This window comes from Eriocheir sinensis, chromosome 25 (genome assembly GCF_024679095.1).
Source record: "Eriocheir sinensis breed Jianghai 21 chromosome 25, ASM2467909v1, whole genome shotgun sequence".
Classification (NCBI taxonomy): Eukaryota; Metazoa; Arthropoda; class Malacostraca; order Decapoda; family Varunidae; genus Eriocheir; species Eriocheir sinensis.
The window spans coordinates 257,009-275,840 of NC_066533.1; the positions used below are offsets into that span (position 1 = coordinate 257,009).

The 18,832-nt window shown below is 44.1% G+C and overlaps 2 protein-coding genes across 5 annotated transcripts in view; both read left to right on the top strand.

The window, feature by feature from the left end:
- LOC127003196 (6-phosphofructo-2-kinase/fructose-2,6-bisphosphatase-like) overlaps nt 1–18,832 on the top strand; it is a 145,680-nt gene that overhangs the window by 64,327 nt on the left and 62,521 nt on the right. For all 4 annotated transcript variants that reach the window (XM_050869560.1, XM_050869559.1, XM_050869561.1 and 1 more), the window contains one exon: nt 15,897–16,050. In XM_050869560.1, coding sequence (XP_050725517.1) covers nt 15,897–16,050 — 154 coding nt within the window. The remainder of the gene's footprint in view (nt 1–15,896; nt 16,051–18,832) is intronic.
- LOC127003199 (uncharacterized) overlaps nt 1–18,832 on the top strand; it is a 98,044-nt gene that overhangs the window by 20,201 nt on the left and 59,011 nt on the right. The gene's annotated exons all lie outside the window — the stretch shown is intronic.

Sequence of the window (18,832 nt, forward strand, 5' to 3'; positions counted from 1 at the left end):
CAGTGTCTAGCGGGCTGTCTACGTCAGAGCCGCCACTTAAGATTTGCCGGACTATAGGGGGGCACTAATTTTATACGGATTTTCGAATAGTACGGGGATCCTGGGTCCCTAACCACCGTACTATTTGAGGGATGACTGTATATATATATATATATATATATATATATATACAGTATATATATATATATATATATATATATATATATATATATATATATATACATACAGGTAACTCTCGAGTTACGCGAGTATTGTGTCCTTGAAGAGGTCGCGTAAATCAAAAACAATGTAAATCAAACAAGAGGTAGGTTTGTACCTTTATTGCCTACTGTATCACTCTGACTCCTCTCCCTCTCATGGTTACTCCTCTGGCTGCCCTACTCCTCGTGGTACCACAGCAGTGAGGGTGCTGTTGTTGTTGAGTAGTGTGGCAGTGAGGGTACTGTATTGTTGTTCAAGTGGCGCACAGGAAGAACTGAGCTCAGCTGTGTGGCTGTGTTAGTCCAGTTGCGTGAGACATTTGGTGGCCACTTCTTAAAATATCGCGTATAAGTGAAAAAAACGTGTAAATTAAACATTTATTTGGATTTTGGACCCTGCATTATTTCGAAAACGCTTAAACCAAACTCACGTAAATCGAGTTACTTGTATATATATATATATATATATATATATATATATATATATATATATATATATATATATATATATATATATATATATATATATATATATATATATACAGTACCCTCTCGAGTTTTGCGCTCGCCTCATTCCGAAGGTTTAGCGCTAAACTCGAGGATCGCGAAACTCGAGGTATTGAAAACACTGAAAAAGCGCTTATCTGTTCCGTCCCGTGGATTTTTATTTTTTTTTTATTTATTTTTTATGTTTTTACATGTGGGCTGTGGCGCCGGTAGACTATCCATCTGTGATGGTCGGCCCAGAGCCCATCATGGCCCAGGCAGCTGTTTATTGTGGCGCTTTTATAATTGGCTCATGCTGCCCCCAGAAGCTCACTTTTTTTCCTCCTTTACTCCCTTATCTCAAAATATGTACCTTGGAAAAAGGAAGAAAACAGGAAGAGAGAACGGGTCGTTTTAAAGCCACAGATGAAGCCTTACAATTGGCTGAGCTCTGAAAACACACTTGTGATTCGCTGGGAGTCCGATGACGTTATTGCTGGCACTCACCCGGTCAGCGGCCTCGCTGCTTTGGGGCAGTGTCACACTGGCTGTTTTCTTCTAACTGTTGTGGCTACTGGCAACTCCCGTGCGCCTATCCGGGAGTGAGTTGTTGGTTGTCCGTAACCTAGTGTCACACTGGGCCATTTTCTTCCCACCGCGTTGTCGGCAGCTTGGGCAATCTGCAAATCCAACTTTTCTGGGCCAAGGTCGGTTGCCCGTAGACACTTCCACAACATAAACAAAGCACTTGCTCTGTATCGACATGGCGTCGTCTGCTAAAGTAAGGGATGTCGCAGCTTGAGCTGCCATTACCCAAGTTATGGACTTGTTGCATCAGTTAAATGGCAGAAAGAAGCTGTTGTGGGTGTGGTGTGTCTGTGGTTCCTCCGTGCCAGTTCTCATTGTCACCATTGTGCGTGAGCAGTCACTAAAATCTACAGCAGTCGCCGCTTCTGCACATCAGCCTTCTGGCAAACTGGCTTTTAAAAATCTAAATTGGCCGGTGTTCCCAGAGCCTTTCGATCCTTTCTTTTTTCTCTCTCGCTGCCCAGTCCGAAAGGGAAGAAATCAGAGACACGGTGTATAAAGAAACTATTGAGAGAGAGAGAGAGAGAGAGAGAGAGAGAGAGAGAGAGAGAGAGAGAGAGAGAGATCTCTGAAAGTGGTTGGTCACCACTAATTACTGCATTAATATGCATGCCACATAATATTTTTGTCGATTTCAGATTGGCAGGGAGAGTAAATGGTTGGGCGGTTTTGGGGCGGAATGTGGCGGTGGCGCGGCGGGTCCCGACCTGATGAGTACACATCTAGATAATGCCAACCGGTGCACTTGGGCTCGAACAAACGGAAAAAAAAAAGTGTGGGTGGGGCAAAATGGCAAGGGCCAGAACCAAGTTGTATTTCCTCCATAGGCTTAGTTATTCCTATGACGCGGTTTCCTTTGGCGGGGCCGTTACTCTGAACCAATTAACCGCGTCATATGCGACTCGACTGTAGTTATTTTTTCATTTATTTATTTATTTATTTTTTACAGCTAAGGAAACAGCTCAAGGGCAACAAAAAAAAAGGTGTAAAAAAAAAAAGCCCACTAATCGCTCTTCCCACAAGACAAAAGTAATAAGTGGCCATAAGAGAGGTCAATTTCGGGAGGGGAGGTGTCTTGATACACTCCTCTTGAAAGACCTCAAGTCAAAGGCAGGAGGAAATATAGACGAAGGAAAGCTGTTCCAGAGTTTACCAGTGTAAGGGATGAAAGAATGAAGATGCTCGTTAACTCTTGCGTAAGGGGTTTGAACAGTATAGGGATGAGCATGAGTAGGAAGTCGAGTGCAGCGGGGCCGTGGGAGGGGGGAAGGCATGCAGTTAGCAAGTTCAGAAGAGCAGTCAGCATGAAAATATCGATATAAGATAGAAAGAGAGGCAACATGGCGGCACCCACTCTCTTCCTGTTATTCATCAATGATCTTCTTTCCATAACAAACTGTCCTATCCACTCATACGCTGCTGACTTCACTCTGCATTATTCAACTTCTTTCAACAGAAGACCCTCTCAACAGGAATTACATGACTCCAGGCTGGAGGCTGCAGAACGCTTAACCTCAGACCTTACTATCATTTCCGAGTGGGGTAAAAGGAACCTTGTGTCCTTCAATGCCTCAAAAACCCAATTTCTCCACCTATCAACTCGACACAATCTTCCAAACACCTATCCCCTATTCTTCGACAACAGTCAGCTGTCACCTTCTTCAACACTAAACATCCTCGGTCTATCCTTAACTCAAAATCTTAACTGGAAACTTCACATCTCGTCTCTCACTAGATCAGCTTCCTCGAGGTTGGGCGTTCTGTATCGTCTCCGCCAGTTCTTCTTCCCCGCACAGTTGCTATCCATATACAGGGGCCTTGTTTGCCCTCGTATGGAGTATGCATCTCACGTGTGGTCTCCACTCACACAGCTCTCTTGGACAGAGTGGAATCTAAGGCTCTTCGTCTCATCAGCTCTCCTCCTCTTATTGATAGTCTTCTACCTCTTAATTTCCGCCACCATGTTGCCTCTCTTTCTATCTTCTATCGATATTTTCATGCTGACTGCTCTTCTGAACTTGCTAACTGCACGCCTCCCCCCCTCCCGTGGTCCTGATGCACGCAACTTTCTACTCATGCTCATCCCTATACTGTCCAAACCCCTTATGCAAGAGTTAACCAGCATCTTCACTCTTTCATCCCTCACGCTGGTAAACTCTGGAACAATCTTCCTTCTTCTGTATTTCCTCCTGCCTACGGCTTGAACTCTTTCAAGAGAAAGGTATCTTGACACCTCTCCTCCCGAAATTGACCTCTCTTTCGGCCACCTCTTTGGATTCTTTTTGTGAGCAGCGAGTAGCGGGCTTTTTTTTTTTTCTTTACTATTGTTTACTTTTTTGTGTGCCCTTGAGCTGTCTCATTTGTTGTAAAAAAATAAAATAAATAAAAAAATTAAAAAATTAAGAGGTAGAAGACTTTCAGCAAGAGGAGGAGAGCTGATGAGACGAAGAGCCGACTCCACTCTGTCCAAGAGAGCAGTGTGAGTGGAACCCCCCTACACATGAGATGCATACTCCATACGAGGGCAGACAAGGCCCCTGTAAATGGATAGCAACTGTGCAGGGTAGAACTGGCAGAGACAGTACAGAACACCCAGCCTCAAGGAAGCTGATTTAGTAAGAGAAGAGATATGAAGTTTCCAGTGGAGATTTTGAGTTAGGATAGACTGAGGATGTTTAGTGTTAAAGAAGGTGATAGCTGGGTGTTGTCAAAGAATAGGTGATAGTTGTTTTGAAGATTGTGTCGAGTGGATAGGTGGAGAAACTGTGTTTTTTGAGGCATTGAAGGACACCAGGTTCTTCTGTGCCCCAATTGGAAATGATAGTAAGGTCTGAGGCTATGCGTTCTGCTGCCTCCAGCCTGGAATCGTTTAGTTCCTGCTGGGTGGGTCTTCTATTAAAAGAAGTTGAGTAATGCAGAGTGGAATCATCGGCGTAAGAATGGATAGGACGGTTCGTTTTGGAAAGAAGATTATTAATGAACAACAGAAAGAGAGTGGGAGATAGGACAGAGCCCTGTGGGACACCACTGTTAATAGGTTTAGGGGAAGAACAGTGACCGTCTACCACGGCAGAAATAGAATGGTCAGAAAGGAAACTGGAGATAAAGGTACAGAAAGAAGGATAGAAACTGTAGGAGGGTAGTTTGGAAAGCAAAGATTTGTGCCAGACCCTATCAAAAGCTTTTGATATGTCCAGCGCAATAGCAAAGGTTTCACCAAAACGGCTAAGAGAGGATGACCAAGAGTCAGTTAGGAAGGCTAGGAGATCACCAGTAGAGCACCCCTTGCGAAACCCATACTGGCAATCAGATAGAAGGTCAGAAGTAGAAAGGTGCTTTTGAATCTTCCGGTTAAGGATTGACTCAAAAGCTTTAGATAGACGAGAAAGTAAAGCTATAGGATGAGGGATTGGAACTGTCACCCTTCTTAGGCACAGGCTGTATGAAGGCATACTTCCAGCAGGAAGGAAAGTTAGATGTTGACAGGCAGAGGCGAAAGAGTTTGACCAGGCAGGGTGACAGCACAGAAGCACAGTTTTTAAGGACAATAGGAGGCACTCCATCAGGTCCATAAGCATTCTGAGAATTGAGGCCAGAGAGGGCATAGAAAACATCACTCTTAAGAATCTTAATAACCGGCATAAAGGAGTCAGAGGGGGGATGAGTAGGTGGAATATGCCCAAAATCATCCAGAGTGGAGTTTTTAAAGAAAGTTTGAGAGAAGAGTTCAGCCTTAGAGATAGATGAGACGGTAGTGCTGCCATCAGGACTAAGGAGTGGAGGGAAAGATGAAGAAGTGAAGTTCGAGATGATTTTGGCTAGATGCCAGAAGTTCCGGGAAGAATTAGAAAAAGCAAGGTTTTGTCATTTTATATTAATGAAAGAGTTTTTGGTAAGTCAGAGAATAGATTTGGCACGATTCCAGGCAGAAATGTAAAGATCATGGTTAGTGGGAGTTCGAAGGCTCTGGTATCTTTTGTGAGCTGCCTCTCTATCTTTGACAGCACAAGGATAAGAGTGATTAAACCAAGGCTTTTTAGCATGAGTAGAGAAAGTACGTGGAATGTATGCCTCCATTCCAGAGACAATCACCTCTGTGATGTGCTGGGCACACACAGAGAGGTCTCTCTCCTGGAAGCAGTAATCGTTCCGTGGGAAATCGGAAAAGTACATCCTCAGGTCCTCCCACCGAGCTGAAGCAAAATGCCAGAAGCATTGCCTCTTCGGTGAGTCCAGAAGTTGTACAGGAGTGATAGGACAGGATACAGAAATAAGGTTGTGATCAGAGGAGCCCAATGGAGAAAACAGTTTGACAGAGTAAGTGGAAGGGTTAGAAGTAAGGAGGAGGTCTAGTATGTTGGGCCGTTCTCCAAGATGGTCGGGAATACATGTAGGGTGCTGAACCAACTACTCTAGGTCGTTGAGGAGAGCAAAGTTGTAGGCTTGTTCACCAGGCTGGTTAGTGAAAGAGGATGAAAACCAAAGCTGGTGGTGAACATTGAAATCTCCCAAGATGGAGATGATGAAATCTCCCAACATGGAGATTTCAACGAAGGGAGAGTGGGTCAAGATGTGCTCCACTTCAGAGTTCAAGTAGTCAAAGAATTCTGCATAGTTAGTAGAGTTAGGTGAGAGATAAACAGCACAGATGTATTTAGTAATAGAATGACAATGAAGTCTTAGCCAGATGGTGAAAAATTCAGAAGAGTCAAGGTCGTGGGCACGAGAGCAAGTGATGTCGTTACGCACGTAGACGCAACATCCAGCTTTGGATTGAAATTTAGGATAGAGATAGTAGGAGGGAACAGAGTAGAGATTGCTGTCAGTAGCCTCAGAAACCTGTGTTTCAGTGAGGATTAGAGGAGGAGAGATAGTGTTCCACAGAATGAGAATTAAACCAAAGACTGCAAATGTTGCAGAAATTGATAAGAAAGAGGTTCGAGGAGTTATCAAGACACCTCATGGCTCGGCAGCCAGAAGGGGAGTCCTCCCTGGTGGAATTTTAGTAAAATATTAGTAAAATTATTTTAATTCTGTGTAAAATAACATGCAAAATGATTTTTGTTAAGATTTTTTGGGATATGGGATGCATTAATTGGATTCCCATTAATTTAAATGGGGAAACTCAGTTTGGTGTACGAGTGTTTTGATTTGCGAGCAAAATTCCAGAACGAATTAAACGCATAAACCTTCCCATGCGGTGTGCCAGGAGTGGATTTTGGATTGATATACATAGATTTACATAGAAAATCAGACCACACAGACCCCATGGTTCAGACTTGGTGGTCTGTCCTTAAACCTAAGTGATTCTACATTAATCAGAAGGCTCCAAAACATTGCATTTCAACTCTAGTTAATATTAAGTTGAAGGAAGTGACGGCCGATCTTGTTTTTAAAGGAGTCAATCGTGTTACACTGGACCACTGATGGTGGGAGCTTATTCCATTCTTGCACTACATCGTTGGTGAAGAAAAATTTGATGCAGTGTGAATTTACTTGTCTACATTTGAGTTTTATGCCATTGTTCCTCGTTTGCAAAGTTTCATCGATCATAAACAATGTTGATCTGTCTACATTCGTGAAACCATTAAGTATTTTAAAACATTCGATCAGTTTTACTCGGAGGCGACGTTTCTCAAGAGAGAATATGTTAAGGGTGGAAAGCCTTTCTTCATAGGATTTGTTGCGCAAGGAAGGGATCATTTTTGTTGCCCGACGCTGAACACCTTCTAATTTAGCAATGTCTTTTGCATGGTGGGGAGACCAAAACTGCACCGCATATTCTAAGTGGGGTCTGACTAAACTATTGTAGACTGGAAGTATTACATCTTTATTCTTGAATAAAAAGGTTCTTTTAATGAAGCCCAACATTCTGTTCGCTTTATTTGCTGCATTGATGCATTGCTGTGAGAATTTGAGGTTTGACATGATTTTGACCCCATTGACCGCATTGAACACTTTTGAGTTTAATGCCGTGCATTTCGTAATCGAACTTCTTATTCCTTGTTCCAACTTGAAGGATCTGGCACTTGTCAACGTTAAAGGGCATCTCCCATCTATCAGACCAAGCTGAAATTTTGTGCAAATCCTCTTGGAGGCAAATTGAGTGAGGGGCAGCACCCCATGCCTCTGGTGATCTAGGCTTGAGGCATTTCAGAGTGTGGATCAACAACGCGCCAGGCGGCAGGTCGCCAGTAGCTATTTTGTTCCCATGTAAATGAGTAGTTTATTTGGCAATGTATGGTGTAATTTTCCTCTGAAAATCATAAAATCCAGTGATGGTTATCTTCATATAGTTCTCATAATCACTGTCACTCTCTTTCTCAAGCTCAGAGAAAATTTTAGTGAAGCTTCTTCATCACCAGTGTCTTGACCTACTATGTCCATCACCATTAACCCCTAAAGGGCCGGCCTGGGTGGTCATCTACAACATCCACAGGACCGGCACCTCAGCACCAAACACCGAAAATAGCCTATATTCACACACTTGATTCTGCTGAACTACAATGCAATAACAAATTACTTTGTCGTCATAGTCATCATCAACTCTTCTTCTTTTTAATTATTGCATGAAAACGTTTCTATGTGCTGTGGTTTTGGAGAAATATTGAGTTGAAGAGGAGAGACTTTTGGAGTTAGCGAGGCTCTTGCCCGCTCTGCGTTCGTTTCGCTTGTGTGGCCTTGACTAGTGCGTAATGAAAACGGATGCCCCCATGCTCTAATTCTTATATATAGTCAATACTCTAAGCTTTCTCTATGTAACACAGTCTTGTGATGTGTGGTTTGGGAGTCATTGTAGCATACTCTTCTCATTCTCGTGTTGCTCTGCTGGGCTCGGCAGGGTCTGGCAGGAAATCGTACGCGTCAGAATCCGTGTCAGTACGCCTGTCCATCGTGAGAGCGGGCAAGATTCTGAAGCAGTAGCCTAAACATATCTCTGGCAGTGTTGCCAACGAATGGTCATCGAAAATTACCGAAAAGTAAATAAATTTAGCGCGAAAAAAGCAAAGCGGCTATAACCGCCCCCGGCCCTTCCGTGGAAAAGCGGCTATAGCCGCCTCCGGCCCTTTAGGGGTTAACGCCCATGAATACATCAACTGAACACAGGTCACCACACCATTCAGTTGACCTTATCAAGCAGTATCTGTGTCTATGGCAGGTTAGGAACAAGGACTGCAAGAACAAGAATGTGAGAAGTGCAAGTTTGAATGCAGTGGCCAAGAATTAACTGGTACATGTTGTGACATAGTATTAGATGATATAATGCAGTTGCATACGCTGAGGTGAAGGCAGTGAAGGCAATGTAGATGCAGAAGTCAGGAGCAGGAGTAGAAATTTATACACTCAAGCTCTAGTGGCTGCATGGCTGTGCTGTTTTCCTAGTGTGGACTCACCTTTGCAGCAAACACACTACACGCTGTTGGAGTGTGCGGGTGATAAGGCCTAGTGTGGACCTGACAGTATTATTGATGTGGTCATAAGTGCCAGTGATTGTAGGTCATATATGTTGTAACTAGAGGACTACTTGTATACTTATTATATTACTCAGAGTGCCACATTAATCTGCTCAGCAAAGGTTAGAGGAGGCTTGCAAGGTTACTTGGCCATTGTTATCACATAAAATATATTAGTGGGTTTGGTTCACTTGTTAGCTGCTCACCTTGCCACAGGGAAGGGGGTGGCAACAACTTGGGCAGTGTTTGGGTAACTCTGCCATCAAGACACAACTTGTTGGCTCCATTGTGTAATGTTGGACAATGTTTGGTGGCCATTTCATCAACTGGGCACATGGGAGGGGCTGGTTGGGTTCACGTTTCAGCCATGTTTCTCTTGTGCAAGCTAAATCGAACAGTCGATCAGCTGAGCACAAAAGGGCTACCGAGTACCGACAAGCACAACAAAATGGCTACCGATTAGCCACAATCACATCAAAATGGCTGTTGAGTACTGACAGCAACTTATTTAAAATATTCCCCCAGCAGCTCTTATAAGCAACCACTTGCCAGAAACAACATTCATAGTTGAATGAAACAGTCATAGAAGATAAGAAAGTGCAGCAGAGGCTACACTGTCGCCTGTTTACAAATATTGCCCCCCTCACCCCCCTCGCTACAATACAGTACCCTCTTGAGTTGTGCGCTATCCGAGTTTCGTGATCCACGAGTTTCGTGGTTAGTCCTAAATTCTTACCATCCCGACTTTCGTGCATTATCACCCAGAGTTTCGCGCTGCTTTGACACGTACGGGTCACATCTACTTACCATCGGTGTCACGCACGCTGCCCTTAAAGGTATATAGTATCACACTGGACGTTTTCCGCCAAACATTGTGGCAATAGCAAGAGAGAGAGAGAGAGAGAGAGAGAGAATGGGTCATTTTGAAGCCGCAGTTGAAGGCTGACAGTTATGAAAACACGCTTGTGATTCGCTGGGAGTCCGATGACGTCATCGCCGACGCTCATCCTATCAGCGGCTTCACTGCCTTAAGGCGGTGTCACAATGGCTGTTTTCGTCCAACCGTTGGTGCTACGAGCAACGCCCGTACACCCAACCGGGAGCGAGTTCACGGTTATCCGTAAGCTGGTGTCACACAGGGCTTTTTTCTTCCCACCGAATTGGCGCCAGCTTGGGCAACCGGCAACTCCAACTTTTACGGGTGTGCATCACACACGGCCAAGATCGGTTGCCCATATCCACATCCACAACGTAAACAAATCACTTGCCCTGTATCAACATGGCATCGTCTGCTAAAGTAAGGGCTGTTGCGGGTTGTGCTGCCATTACCTAAGTTATGGACCTGTTGCTGCAGTTAAATGGAAGGAAGAAACAGTTGTGGGTGTGGCATGCCTGTGGTTCCTCCATGCCAGTTCTCATTGTCACCACTGCTCGTGCGCGGCCAACCCACCCATCTTGACTCAACCAAATAAACACATGGATCGAATAACAACAATACCACATACACACACACGTACACACACACACATAGCATTGAGCTATGGAATGGACTGAAGGAGGAGGTGGTTTGTGCAAGAAACATTCATGATTTTAAGGAAAAGTTGGATAAGAGAGGATATGGAGACGGGATAGCGCGAGCGTAGCTCTTTTTCCGTATGTCACAACTAGGTAAATACACACACACACACACACACACACACACACGGATACAACAGACTCATTAGGAACCATTGCAGATGTTTCTGACAAACAGAAACGACTTCACCATTTCTTTGTATGTGTTAGAACGTATTTGGTGAGTGGCTCACATGAACCAAACCTAGCTCTTGGCAAGAAGAGAGCAGTCGTCTTTAACACTGCTCTCTTCTTGACATTGGGTATGTTTGGTTTGTATGAACCACTCACCAAATAAGTTCTAACACACACTAGGAAAAGGCGAAGCCATTTTTGTTAGTGAGAAACATCTGCCATGGTACATGATGAGTCTGGTGTGTGTGTGTGTGTGTGTGTGTGTTGTTACTCGATCCATGTGTTTATGTGGCCGGAATCTAGATGGGTGGGTTGGCCGCTCACGCACAATGGTGACAATGAGAACTGGCACGGAGGAACCACAGACACGCCACACCCACAACTGTTTCTTCCTTCCATTTAACTGCAGCAACAAGTTCATAACTTGGGTAATGGCAGCACAAGCTGCGGCAGCCCTTACTTTAGCAGACCACGCCATGTCGATACAGGGCAAGTGTTTTGTTTAGGTTGTGGATGTGGATATGGCCAACCGACCCGGAAAAGTTGGATTCGCCAGTTGTCCAAGCTGCCGCCAACGTGGTGGGAAGAAAAAGGCCCAGTGTGACACCAGGTTACGGATAACCGACAACTCGCTCCGGGATGGGCGCACGGTCGTTGCCAGTAGCCACAACGGTTAGAGGAAAACGGCCAGTGTGACACTGCCCCAAGGCAGCGAGGCCGCTGACTGGGTGAGCGCCGGCGATGACGTCATCGGACTCCCAGCGAATCACAAGCATGTTTTCAGAGCTCAGCCAGTCGTAAGGCTTCATCTGTGGCTTTAAAACGACCCGTTCTCTCCTGTTTCTTTCCTTTTTCCAAGGTACATATTTTGAGATAACAAGGGAGTAAAGGAGGGAAAAAAGTGAGCTCCGGGGGGCAGCATGAACCAGTTATAATGGCGCCTTTATAAACAGTTTCCTGCGCCGTGACGGGCTCGGGGCCAACCACCAGGCCCAGATGGATAGTCTACCGGCGCCATAGGCCACATAAAAAAAAAGAAAAAAGAACACGGGTCGGAACAGATAAGCGCTTTTTCAGTGTTTTCAATACCTCAAGTTTCATGATGCTCGAGTTCAGCGCTAAACCTTCGGAACTAGGTGAGCGCAAAACTCGAGAGGGTACTGTATATCGGTCTGCTTAAATAATGGCGCAGCTTGTTCGCTCAATTACCAATTGTTGCACAATGCATGGTGGCCATTTGGTGAGGTGAACACAGGACAACGTTCACTGTTGTCAATGGAGAGATGGCGGGAGTATCAACCAATCACCGAGCAAGGATGATCGATGATGTAGCACTATTCAGCTTCCATGTACTGCATGGTATGGGTGATTGAAATCCACTGATGCACCCAGGTTTTGTGCGCTTGATAGTGCATTTCAGTTATGTAATAGCATGAGGATAGGAGCCTTTAGGGTGTGTGTGATAGCACTGAATAGCAACAGTGGGAGGTGTGATAGCAGGGGTGTATCTTACAGCTTGCACGAATGATTTCTACGCCAGTCTCCGCACATCGAGATTTGATGTGCAACTTCATATTTGCCTCCCATACCATCATTAAAACGAAAGAGGCATTAATCGTGTGTCTGGCAGTGACGTACATCTTTTACTCCACTCACTGGTAAGAGGGAAAGAGGGTCTCCGTGTCTCCCCTCCCTTCTGTGGGGCTTGACAGTTTGTATGGCCTTGAACAATTTAGCCTAAAATTTACCCAACATCCTTGTGTTTCCACCCATTTTTGCTGGATTAAATAATGAGGGTAAAACATACATGTTGCAAAACAATACCAGCAATCACTGATCTTTACATTACTGTGAAAAATGAAGCCTGTTCTTCCTTTGGAGGTCATTTATTGATGGCTTCTTCAGCATGCAATAACACTTGCAACCAAGGTCACGTTGCAAAGTTTCTTGCACTATTTGGAGAGACACATCACTAAGAAAAGTGTGGGTTTGTTCTTTCATTTTCCTGGTTCTAAGGCGAGAAGTGACGTCAAACTATTATCTTAACATGGTCCTGCTTCTATAAAAAAATATTTTGATTTCCCTGGTTGTTTCTTAAGGAGAATGACCATCCCCTCTCCTTCAGCCTTAAATCAGTTGATCAAGTTTCACACTGTTCAAAGCTTCAATCTTTTAAGCTAGCAAATTTCCTTATTACTGTGCAGGCAATGTAAAGATCAGAGATTCGTGGCATTGTTTTGCCACCTGTATGTTTTTCATCCATTGTGGAATCCAGCAAAAATAGGCAGAAACACAAGAATGTAGGGGAAAATTCAGGCTAAATTGTTCAAGGCCATATAAACTATCAACCCCCACAGGAGAGAGGGAGACCCTACTTCCTTCACACCAGTGAGTGCAGAAAAAGATATACGTCACTGCCGGACACATGATTAATGCCTCTTTCATGTTAATGATGGTATGGGAGGCATATTTGAAGTTGCGCAGCAAACCTCGATGCGCAGACTGGCGCAGAAATCATCTGTGCAAGCTGTAAATGCTCCATTTTCATTATGAATACCCTGACCCTTGCCCTTTTACATTCACACACCAAGGTCATTACTAGATCCCGTCACTGATATTCATCTTTGCATCACTGAATAACTTTCTTTTTGGGAGTGTCAGAGCTCATGTTACCTTCTCAGTGTATGCAACTCATTTCCATTTCACTTTTTTTTTTACAGTAGAGGAAACAGCTCAGGGGCAAAAGAAAGGAAACAATAATGAAAAAAAGGCTGCTACTCACTGCTTCTATGAAAAACGTTCGGAGGAGTGGCCAAAAGATAGGTCAATTTCGGGAGGAGAGGTGTCCTGATACCCTCCTCTTGAAAGAGTTCAATTTGTAGGCAAGATGAAATACAGATGAAGGAAGATTGTTCCAGAGTCTTTCTGCGTGAGGGATGAAAGAGTGAAGATGCTGGTTAACTCATGCGTATGGGATTTGGACAGTAAAGGGATGAGCTTGAGTAGAAAGTCGTGTGCGGCGAGGCCGCTTGAGGGGGGGGAAGCATGCATTTAGCAAGTTCAGAAGACCAGTCAGGTTGAAAATATTGATAGAAGATAGAAAGAGAGGCAACATGGCAGTGGAATTTAAAAGGTAGAAGACTATCAGTAAGAAGAGGAGAACTGATGAGACGAAGAGCCTTAGACTCCACTCTGTCCAAAAGAGCTGTGTGAGTGAAACCCCGCTACACATGAGATGCATACTCCATACGAGGGCGGACAAGGCCCCTGTATATGGATAGCAATTGTGCGGGGGAGAACTGGCGGAGACGATACAGAACGCCCAACCTCAAGGAAGCTGATTTAGTGAGAGAAGAGGTGTGAAGTTTCCAGTTAAGATTTTGAGTTAAGGATAGACCGAGGATGTTTAGTGCTGAAGAAGGTGACAGCTGAATGTTGTTGAAGAATAGGGGATAGGTGTTTGGAAGATTGTGTTGAGTTGATAGGTGGAGAAATTGGGTTTTTGTGTCATTGAAGGACACAAGGTTCCTTTTACTCCAATTGGAAATGATAGCAAGGTCTGAGGTTAAGCGTTCTGCAGTCTGGAATCTTGTAATTCCTGTTGAGAGGGTTTTCTGTTGTAAAAAGTTGAATAATGCAGAGTGAAGACGTCAGCATATGAGTGGATAGGACAGTTTGTTATGGAAAGAAGATCATTGATGAATAACAGGAAGAGAGTGGGTGATAGGACAGAGCCTTGTGGAACACCACTGTTGATAGGTTTAGGGGAAGAACAGTGACTGTCTACCACCATAGAGATAAAACGGCCGGAAAGGAAACTGGAGATAAAGGAACAGAAGGAGGGATAGAATCCGAAAGAGGGCAGTTTAGAAAGCAAAGAGTTGTGCCAGACTCTATCGAAGGCTTTCGATATGTCTAGCGCAACTGAGAAAGTTTCAAACGGCTAAGAGAAGATGACCAAGGCCCGTACCAAGAGTCGTGAAGGTCGAGCCGCGTACCTTCCCTTCGACAATGTAGGCACAGCCTCAGACTGTGCCTTCAATCCTTACCACAAGTCGCTCGGGAAGGTAAATGCACATACACACACTGCAGCCTACTTTTCACCTACCAGATATAATGCACGCAAACACATACAAACACACAGTGCTATTCATGGAGATATAATACCTCCATGGTGCTATTACAGCCATAATATTTTCCGTTTCATTCCGCCTGTCCACTCGTGAACGTAGATGTGGCACCTGCGCATTGTGAGTTTGTGATTGTGTGAAGATCATTTGAATGTTTGTGTATACAAAAAATCCTCAAACCATCATTTATGAACCACAAACATAAAATTTGCATCGATAATATACAAGGACATGAAGAAACAACTTGTATATCAAACAGTATAGTTTGATCATATTCAAACGATCTATAGCCTTTCAGATACTCATATTTTGTCTCATTATGGGATATAGTGACATACGACTCTACAAGTGTCTATACATAAGGAATTTTGATGTTGTATGTATAAATAACATGGGTAGCCTAATATTCAAAATAGCCTAGCATCGCATTCAACAGTTATTATTTATTATTTCATGGGGGTTTTTCCATTATTAATCATTATTTACATGCAGTAAATTATTGAGATACCCTTTGTTTGTACTTGCAGAGCCAGACGTCTTAAATGAAATGAGAAAGAATTTGAAAAACCATAGATTGTTGGAGAATGTGAGCCATGAAGGTTCCCGCCTGGCTGGTACCTCTGTGCTTTGAAGGCGCGTGCTGTTGTTGTAAAGAAGACAAACATTCGCTGCAACTATAATATATGACTTTTCAATTAGGGAAAATATTTTCTCAGGTTGTTTAAACTGAACTGCAACTATTTGTCATGCCAAATTTGGAAAATAAACATATTTTTCGTCGAAGGTCTGAGGGAAGACACGGGGTAGACCTTGCCTTCCCTTCGTCTCTCCCACAGACCTTCGTTCCAAAAATGCTAGAGACTATAGGTACGCACCGTCCTTCCCTTCGATCTTCGTCGCTAGACCTTCTTGACTCTTGGTACAGGCCCAAGAGTCAGTTAAGAGAGCAAGAAGATCGCCAGTAGAACGCCCCTTGCAGAACCCATACTGGCGATCAGATAGAAGGTCAGAAGTGGAAAGGTGCTTTTGAATCTTCCGGTTAAGGAGTGATTCAAAAGCTTTAGATATACAGGAAAGTAAAGCTATGGGCGGTAGTTTGAGGGATTGGAACGGTCACCCTTTTTAGGCACAGGCTGTACGAAGGCATACTTCCAGCAGGAAGGAAAGGTAGATGTTGACAGACAGAAAAAAAATCTCAAAGGCTATCTAATTTTTGGGTGCATTTAGTGTTATGGTAATACTCAAGTATGATATTGTTTTTATTGTTTTAATCATTATCTTACTTTCAGGAGGTTAAAGTGAGCAGCCCTGATTACTGTGATATGACAGCTGAAGATGCACTCAATGACTTCCTCCAGCGAATTGACCACTACATGGAGCAGTATCAACCACTTGATGAAGCTGCTGAAGACCACCTTTCTTTCATGAAGATCTATAATACTGGTATGTGAATGTTGCACATTGGCATGATGGCTTTTTAGACTCATATTTATATTTTTACTCACTAGCTTGGCTCTCCTTTTTTTATATTATTATTATTATTATTTTTTTACATTAGTCTTGTGTCTTGTTCTGTATCTCTGTAGCTCTAATGTTGTGTTCCCTTGTGAATTTTCAGATAGTGGCCTCTTCAAAAGTCTTTAGTTTTCCTTATTCATATACTTCTTTCATGTTTCACCATTAGTACCTACCATTTTTTTTTTTTTTACAGTAAAGAAAGCTGCTCTAGGGGAAAAAAATAAAGAGAAATAAAGCTTGCTAAACACTACCCTTTTAAAAGAACTTCAGAAGAGTGACCAAAAGAGAAGTCAATTTCAGGAGGAAAAGTGTCCTGATACTCTCCCCTTGAAAGAGCTCGAGTTGTAGGCAGAAAGAAATACAGACGAAGGAAGACAGTTCCAGAGTTTAACAGTTCAAGGGATGAAAAATGTAGATGCTGGTTAACTCTTGCATAAGGGATTTGGACAGTATAGGGATGAGCTTAAGTAGAAAGTCAAGTGCAGTGAAAACAGAGGAGGGGGGGTGGCTTTGCAGTTAGAAAGTTCAGAAGAGCTGTCAGCGTGAAAATATCGATAAGATAGAGAGGCAACACGGCAGTGCAATTTAAAAGGTAGAAAACTGTCACTTAGAGGAGAGGAACTGAAGAGACAAAGAGCCTTAGACTCTACTCTGTCCAAGAGAGCTGTGTGTGTGGAGCTCCCCCACACATAAGATGCATACTCAATACAAGGGCAGATAAGGCCATCTTGGAGGGGAAAAAGACCTGGCAGAGATGATACAGAATGCCCAACCTTGAGGAAGCTGATTTAGTGAGAGGAGATATGACGTTTCCAGTTGAGATTTTGAATTAAGGATAGACCGAGGATGTTTAGTGTAGAAGGTGACGGTTGAGTGTTATCAAAGAATTAGGAATAAGTGTTTGGAAGATTGTTTAGTTGACAGGTGGAGATATTGAGTTTTTGAGGTAATAAAGGACACCAAGTTCTTCTTACTCCGAGAAACTAGCTTGTGTGACTGTGCCTCTAGGCTCCTGGTGTCACACTAGGCCTTTTTCCTCCTACTGTGTTGGTGATGGGGGCGACTGGCCGGTGCTGCTCGGTACAGGTACCAATACTAGGCAGTCGCTCCTGGTGTCCCTCATTTCTTCCTCACACGGGTGAGGCTGAGACCGAGTGCCTGAGTGGATATCTCAGTGATATGTATATTTCTCTCTCTCTCTCTCTCTCTCTCCACTGAATGAAGTGAATACAGTAATCCCTCGCCATATCGCGGTTCACTTATCACGGTCTCGCTGTATCGCGGATTTTTAAATTGTATCGTATCGCGGACTTTTCGCTATATCGTGGGATTTTGCGGTAAAATAAGCATTTTCTAGCCTAAAAAAATGAAAATTATAGAAATCAACATAATTAGGAACACACCTAAATAAGCACCTACGTCACCCACCTATTTTTTTATTACTTTTCCGTCGCTGCCTATTGGGCCGTTAGCCTTTTCCCTGGTTCACTCCTCCCCCACTGCCTTTCTTTCTTCTCCCTCTCCGTTCCCGTATTTTTCTCCTTCCTTCTCATTTCTTTCTTCTTTTCCTTTCACCTCCCTCCCAGTTTTTCTCTTTTAATCACTCTCCCTCCCACTCACGCCCTTTCCCCCTCTTTCCTCATCTTTACCTGGCCCTCCCTACCTCTCTCTTTTAATCTCTTTCTCTCCCACTCACACCTTTTCTCTCCCCCTCTTTCCTCACTTTTACCTGACCCTCCCTACCTCTCTTTTTAATCTCTTTCCCTCCCACTCACACCCTTTCTCTCCCCCTCTTTCTTCACCTTTACCTGACCCTCCCTACTTCTCTTTTAATCTCTTTCCCTCCCACTCACACCCTTTCTCTCCCCCTCTTTCCTCACCTTTACCTGGCCCTCCCTACCTCTCTCTTTTAATCTCTTTCCCTCCCACTCACACCCTTTCTCTCCCCCTCTTTCCTCACCTTTACCTGGCCCTCCATCCCTCTCTCTTTTAATCTCTTTCTCTCCCACTCACACCCTTTCTCTCCCCCTCTTTCCTCACCTTTACCTGACCCTCCCTACCTCTCTCTTTTAATCTCTTTCTCTCCCACTCACACCCTTTCTCTCCCCCTCTTTCCTCACCTCTACCTGGCCCTCCATCCCTCTCTCTCTTCTTTTCCCGTCCCATTTCCTCCACTCATTTCCCTTGTTTCCTCCTTTCTCACACCTTCTTAGTCTTATCTCTCACTCTATCACTCTTCCTCCCTTTCTCCTTCCCCATTATATTACACACACACACACACACACACACACACACACACACACACACACACACACACTCACTCACTCACTCACTCACTCACTCGCTTGCTCGCTCGCTCGCCCGCACGCACTCACACACACACACACACACACACACACACACACACACACACACACACAGAAGGGGAAACGGGAAGGGCGTGTGGAGGGAGGGGCAGAAGTGAGTCAGGTCATGTCCTGACCAAAGCCCTGACCTGACTCCCTTCTGCCACACACACACACACACACACACACACATATACATACATACACACAGAAGGTGAAATGGAAAGGGTGTGGGGAAGGAGGGGCAGAAGTGAGAGTCAGGTCATGTCCTGACCAAAGCCCTGACCTGACTCCCTTCTGCCACACACACACACACACACACACACACACACACACACATACACACACACACACAGAAGGTG